This window comes from Helianthus annuus, chromosome 10 (assembly GCF_002127325.2).
Source record: "Helianthus annuus cultivar XRQ/B chromosome 10, HanXRQr2.0-SUNRISE, whole genome shotgun sequence".
NCBI classification, from domain to species: domain Eukaryota; kingdom Viridiplantae; phylum Streptophyta; class Magnoliopsida; order Asterales; family Asteraceae; genus Helianthus; species Helianthus annuus.
This window is the reverse complement of record NC_035442.2, coordinates 4,649,945-4,656,944: the sequence shown is the minus strand read 5'-3', so window position 1 is coordinate 4,656,944 and position 7,000 is coordinate 4,649,945. Positions and strand designations below refer to the sequence as shown.

Genomic DNA, 7,000 nt, shown 5'->3' with positions numbered 1-7,000 from the left:
CGGAAGTCCTTCCCTTCGAACTTCTCCAGTTTGTCAACCTTGCTTGTCATATCCTTCATCGATCCGCTTGCCATCTTCACAGAAGAATTTGATCTTTGTTGGGGAAATTTCAGAAACCGGACGATCAGAGAGGCATGTAATCACTCTCAGATCAAATTATTTCGGTGGTTCACCCGAATAATTCAATCGGATACAACTCTGATTTTAAGAAATTGAACCAGTGTATGTTTGTCTGCGAAATTGATTGAACCAGAGAATTGTGACCAAAAACTGAATACGAATTTTGGGGTTAGGGATCATTAACTGCCATTAGGCAGTTATCTCAATTTTTATTCAGACACAACTGCCTCCAAACTGCCTATTAACTGCCGTAATTTGAAGTTTCGACCCCAGCCAGGGGCTGCCGCCCCTTAGACCCTGTTCCCAGGGGCGCTGCCCCCGGACCCCCACCAAGGGGGCGCTGCCCCCTTGGAATCCTCCGCCCGTACAATTCGAATTATAATAACTCAAACACGCGTGCACTCCCGCACCTCCTAACTTGCTTGATGTATATTATTATTCGCTTTGATCACCAAGCCAATCCCGATTTCACTAAAATATCTAACAATTATTGTATAAATAGTATATATATATATAATGTTGTATATGAAGATTTTTTAAAATACAACAACAACAACCATACCCAGTAAATCCCACAAATAGCAACAATTTTTTAAAAAAATAATAATAATTACAATTATATTTAATTAACAAATAATAAACAAGCCGACTTTGAGCCAAGCTCGAGTTTAAAAACTACCCACGAGCCAAACTAGAGCTTTATAAACAAAGCTAAAACTAAACTGAGCTCTCATAAGTTAAATGAGCTCAAACTCGAGCCTCGTTCTGCTTGGGCTCGGCTCGGATTCTTTACATCCTTAGTTGTGAGGCGTACGTGCCAAACCTAAAAAAACAAGGGGTAACTTTTGTACACTCAACATACTTGAGGGCCCTTTCTTGTAACTAAAACCGATTATATGTACACCTCACTAGGGTTTTAGAAGAGCTTCACTGGGGCAACAACTATCGCCGCACTCGTTCGTATCAACTTCAGGTTCTTTCTTCTACGGATTGTTGATTTCGTAATTGTTCGATTGTTAGAATTCATGTGATTATCGATAATTTAGAGCTTATTTCATTTGATTGTAGCTTAGTGAACATATTCAGTCGTATCAAATTACCAATCACATTGTGATACCTTATCTCCATCACTTGAACCTCGTGATATCAAATTACTTGTGGCAATCTTCTTTTTTCTGAACGGCTAAATGTTTCACCCCTTAGGTATTGAACTCATGACCTCTTCTATCCAAACACATAGAGGATTTTCATTCTACCACTAGGCCAAAGCCTTAGTGGCAATTGTGATGATTTTCTAGCTCAATTTCCCATACTTCCACAACAACCAACCACGTCGCTACACATATCTTCTTCCCCACCTTTTTTTCCTCCATGAAGATCGGGTTCATGAACCCTTGAAAGCCCATCACACCAAAGATGAAAAGGGTTGCAGCAACGTTCTAGCTGGACCTGCTGAATCTAAGGCTCGTAGGAGTTCCCTGTCTCCCATAAAAGGACATATATTTACTCGTTTTACATGTCACACCAAAATATGATCAATTTGGCTTAAAAAAAACTCAAAACGAGCCAAACTTAAACAAACTTGAATCCGAGCATAAAATAAGCTTGTTTAGTAAACGAACCTATTATTTATATAAATATAATTTATATACTTAATATATGTAAATATAATAGTTATTATATACGTTTATAAAAATATGCTAAAAATTACTAAATTATATATAAGTATATATACATGTGTGTATATATAAAATATATATATTTCAAAATAATAATTACGATTAATATAATTAATTAATGAATGATAAACAAGTCGAGTTTGAACCAAGCTCGAGTTTAAAAACTATCACGAGCCAAACTAGAGCTTTAAAGTATAACCAAAGGTAAAACCAAACCGAGCTCTCATAAGTTAAACAAGCTCAAACTCGAGCCTAGTTCAGCTTTGGCTCGGCTCGGATTCTTTACATCCTTAGTTGTGACTCACAACTTGTGAGGCGTACGTGCCAAACCTAAAAAAACAAGGGGTATCTTTTGTACACTCAACATACCTGAGGGCCCTTTCTTGTAACTAAAACCGATTATATGTACACCTCACTAGGGTTTTAGAAGACCTTCACTGGGGGCAACAACTATCGCCGCACTCGTTCGTATCAACTTCAGGTTCTTTCTTATACAGATGGTTGATTTCGTAATTGTTCGATTGTTGGAATTCATGTGATAATCAATAATTTGGAGCTTATTTCATTTGATTGTAGCTTAGTGAACATATTCAGTCGTATGCTTGTTCGAAACCCTAGGATTTTTGTATAAATTGGTACGGAATGATATGGATCTGTGTTTCTGTGAACATGTTCAGTTGATGATATGTGTTGATTTAGGATATATTTGATAATTTATATGATAATTTATGATTTTGAGCTATTTAATTTGATTGTAGTTAGTTTTCAGATTGTTTTCTAGTTATTTGCAGTTATGGATTGTTAATTTTGTAATTGTTAGATTGTTGAATTCATTTGATGATCAATGATTTGGTGCTTGCATGATTTTATAGTAAATTAGTTAACATATTCAATCGTATGCTTGTTTGAAACCCTAGGATTTTGGTATAAATTGGTACGGAATGATATGGATCTGTGTTTCTGTGAACATGTTCAGTTGATGATATGTGTTGATTTAGGATATATTTGATAATTTATATGATAATTTATGATTTTGAGCTATTTAATTTGATTGTAGTTAGTTTTCAGATTGTTTTCTAGTTATTTGCAGTTATGGATTGTTAATTTTGTAGTTGTTAGATTGTTGAATTCATTTGATAATCAATGATTTGGAGCTTGTTTGATTTGGTTGTAAATTAGTGAATATATTTAGTCGTATGCTTGTTTGAAACCCTAGGTTTTTATGTGAATTGATTTGGAATGATATGGATCTGTGTTCGTGTGAATAAATGAATATGTTCAGTTGACGATATATATATGTTTTTTTTTTAACTTTTTATACAATCTGAATATGTGTGTTTATGTGTATATTCAGTTGAAATGCTATGATAATTTATTTGGAGCTAATTGATTTAATCTACATTTTTATTTGAGGTGAAATGTAGCGATATGGATCTACATTCATATGAATGTGTTCGACTGTTATATTAGTTTTTAAACAATTTAACGTGCTACGTTAATTGTACATACAATTGATATACTTTTGCATTATGTGTGTTTGTTTGTTTTGGTTATATCTGATAATGTTAATGTTAATGGATGTTTGTAGGTAAGGGAGAAAGATGTCGCACAGGAAGTTTGAGCACCCCAGACATGGTTCCCTCGGATTTCTTCCCAGGAAACGTGCTGCTCGCCACAGAGGAAAAGGTAAACATTATTTTGTTCCGTATGTTATGGCGATTTCGTTATTTTGTTCAGTTTTGTACTATTTTTTCAAATGACAAGGATTTTTAATGAAAATAATATATATAGACATAACTTTATATTTTTAAATTTAAAAGGTTAACCGATAGATGCTAAACAGCTGACTTGGTTTACATGACTGGTTACAACTTTGAAATTGTAAACCGAACTGTAAACACTAAACAGTCAAATCGTTAAACCTGAACAGTGATTCGGACTGTATATCTCTAATATCGGCTAAACCGGCTAAATTGCTTCAGTTTGGGCCAGTTTCAACAGTTTATGAACGCTCTTACTGAAAGATTTTGGTGGTCATCTGTTAAACAAGTATATGTATGTGCGTATGCTGGATTGCTGGCTCAAATTAAGTTGTATGAAGTATACTAATCCTATATTACTTTTATCTTATGTATCTTGCAGTGAAGGCTTTCCCCAAGGATGACCCAACCAAGCCATGCAAGCTAACTGCTTTCTTGGGTTACAAGGCTGGGATGACTCACATCGTCAGAGAGGTCGAGAAACCTGGATCAAGTAAGCGAATTTTTGATGTTGTAATACTTTTGTAGCTTCGTGTTCAATTTCTTGTTTTGATTCCTTATTACGAGTTTTGGTTTACAGAGCTTCACAAGAAGGAAACCTGTGAGGCTGTTACCATCATTGAGACACCTCCTATGGTGGTTGTTGGGCTGGTCGCTTACGTCAAAACTCCACGTGGGCTTCGATCTTTGAACACTGTCTGGGCTCAACATTTGAGCGAAGATGTGAAGAGGAGGTTCTACAAGAACTGGTGCAAGTCTAAGAAGAAGGCGTTCACCAAATATTCCAAGAAGTTTGAGTCTGATGAGGGCAAGAAAGATATCCAGTCTCAGTTGGAGAAAATGAAGAAATATGCAACTGTCATTAGGGTTTTGGCTCACACACAGGTAAATATTTTCTCTTTAATGCCTAATAGGTTTGACTTTTGACTTATTTACTATGTGCAGGGTTGCTAAATGGGTTGGTTCGGGGGTTGGCAGGTTTAACCGACCCGAACCCGAAGATTTTACATGAACTTGAACATGACCCCAAACTGAAAATCGTGTCACATACTTGAACCTGAACACAGCCTGAATATTTACTGGTTGACTCGAACACGACCAGTTTAACCTGTTTTTTCACATATTAAAAATATATATAATAAAATTTTATAACAAAAAGTCCAAAGTATGTAAAAAATTACATGTTAGTTTTACATAATGTTATGTCAATTTCTTTGTTAATATAATTATTGCCTAAATGCACAACCAATTTAACTTGTGACATAAAAACACGATTTAAAAAATTAAAATATAATATAAATGGGTTGTAATTACATAATGTTATGTCGATTTCTCTTTTAATATAACCCTTTTTATATAACTATTCTATAAAATGCACAACCAATTTAACTTACGTCATAAAAACATGATTTAAAAAATTACTAAAATGTAATTTAAATAAATGGGTTGTACGGGTCAACTCGCCAACAAGCCGGGTTTGACACAAACCTGACCCGTTTAGCCAAATGGGTTTGCGGGTTCAACCTTTAACTGACCTGAATCCTTTAAACCCAAACCTGTGGTTTTGGTGCTAGGTTTGTGTCGTGTTTTCGGGTCGTCAATGCAATTTATGTACACCACTCATCATATGTTTTTTTATCTTTACTCAGATAAGGAAAATGAAGGGATTGAAGCAGAAGAAAGCCCACCTAATGGAAATCCAAGTGAACGGTGGAACAGTTGCCCAAAAAGTTGATTTCGCATACGGCTTTTTCGAAAAACAAATCCCAATTGATGCCGTGTTCCAGAAGGATGAAATGATTGACATCATTGGTGTAACAAAGGGTAAGGGTTACGAAGGTGTCGTGACCCGTTGGGGTGTGACCCGTTTGCCACGTAAGACTCACAGGGGTCTGCGTAAGGTTGCTTGTATTGGAGCGTGGCATCCGGCCAGAGTCTCGTTTACCGTCGCTCGTGCTGGTCAAAACGGTTACCATCACCGTACTGAAATGAACAAGAAGATTTACAAGCTTGGCAAAACCGGACAAGAGTCCCATACTGCTCTTACTGAGTTTGACAGGTACGTTGTTTAACATATACTTTTATTATTAACTAGTGGGTTACCACCCGTGATCCGCAGCAGGTTCGAAACGTTGATAAAATAAGCAAATTACAAGAGTTAAATATTTTGATGTTTTAGTTGAGGGGCTAAGGTTAAAAATTTTAAAGTTCAGCGGCTGAGATTGTTAAGTTTTAAAGCTGAGGGCTAAAGCTGTTTAAGTTAAAGGGCTAAACATTTCATTAGGTGCCAAACTTGTCATTAAATATGAGGGGCTAAACTTGTCATTAATAAAAATGAGAGCCTAAATTCAAGTGTAGGGGCTTAGTTAGGGGTCTATTCTTGTCATTATTAAAGTTGAGGGGTTAAACATGTCATTATCAAAGTTGAGAGACTACAGTTGTTTATTATTAAAGTTGAGGGGTTAAAGGTGTTTGTTGACAAACTAGCCTATTTATAGTATATACAACTTATTTAACAAAAACTTTAATGATTATATGAACACGTTTCTTCTGCAGGACCGAAAAGGACATAACTCCAATGGGTGGTTTCCCTCACTATGGTGTGGTGAAAGACGACTACTTGTTGATCAAGGGTTGCTGTGTGGGTCCCAAAAAGAGGGTTGTTACACTCCGCCAATCATTGCTTGCACAGACTTCTCGTTTGGCTCTTGAAGAGATCAAACTCAAGTTTATCGACACTTCATCGAAATTCGGTCATGGTCGCTTCCAAACTGCAGAAGAGAAGCTCAAGTTCTACAACCGCCAGAAGGCATAAGAACAGGTATTTATCTGTTTTGGCGATCGTTAAGTAATTTTGATAGTTTGTTTCGAGTACTGTTATACTGCTTCTTGAGAGACTAGTTTTTGTTGGGATATTTTGATGATTGCTTTTTATTATGGACTAATTTTCTATATATGCATTTCAGTATATCTCTATTTCACCAATGTTACGTTGTATTCCTTTTTTTAACCACAAGTTCGCTTGTTGGTGATTTTTCTGGCTAAACGGGTCGACAGTTTGACTGAACTCAATATCATCAACTGTTGTAAAACATTTTTCCATCATTGTTTCATTGATGGGTGTCTTTTTGCACGATTCGTTGTTACAGCTCCCGATCGCCACCTCCATGCTCTTGGCCCCTACCTCTTCCTCGTCAACCACCACTCCCACACCCTGGAAACTATAATTTCAGGTTCATTTATTACTAGTGAAATGAGAAAATTGGATAACAGTGGGTAAAACCAACCCGATCATACCTTTTTGGCACGTGTAAATACAATCTATTATGATCCGTTATCCAACCCGCCTAGCCTGCCCATTTTCACCTACTTTGGAATCAATAAACATGATTGCTTAGCATAGAGTTTACCTACACAATCATTATAACCACTGGTGTTTTC

General features: G+C 36.2%; 1 protein-coding gene across 3 annotated transcripts; it reads left to right on the top strand.

The window, feature by feature from the left end:
• Positions 1-1,028: 1,028 nt before the first annotated feature.
• Positions 1,029-6,544, top strand: LOC110883846 (60S ribosomal protein L3-1). Of its 3 annotated transcripts, none has more exons than XM_022131496.2 (6): positions 1,029-1,093; positions 3,388-3,485; positions 3,942-4,052; positions 4,140-4,444; positions 5,209-5,618; positions 6,116-6,544. In XM_022131496.2, the coding sequence occupies exons 2-6, from the start codon at positions 3,401-3,403 to the stop codon at positions 6,372-6,374; spliced, it is 1,170 nt and encodes a 389-aa protein (XP_021987188.1). In that variant the 5' UTR covers positions 1,029-1,093; positions 3,388-3,400; the 3' UTR covers positions 6,375-6,544. The 3 variants fall into 3 exon arrangements, with proteins under 3 accessions (XP_021987188.1, XP_021987186.1, XP_035834957.1); XM_022131494.2 differs by lacking the exon at positions 1,029-1,093 and adding an exon at positions 2,127-2,280; XM_035979064.1 differs by lacking the exon at positions 1,029-1,093 and adding an exon at positions 2,234-2,434.
• Positions 6,545-7,000: the final 456 nt, after the last annotated feature.

Bases quoted from the DNA above. Each gene is read 5' to 3' on its own strand.
- LOC110883846 (XM_022131496.2), top strand. From the start codon at position 3,401: ATGTCGCACAGGAAGTTTGAGCACCCCAGACATGGTTCCCTCGGATTT. The intron at 4,445-5,208 runs GTAAATATTTTC...ATCTTTACTCAG, and splicing joins GGGTTTTGGCTCACACACAG to ATAAGGAAAATGAAGGGATT. The intron at 5,619-6,115 runs GTACGTTGTTTA...TTTCTTCTGCAG, and splicing joins GCTCTTACTGAGTTTGACAG to GACCGAAAAGGACATAACTC.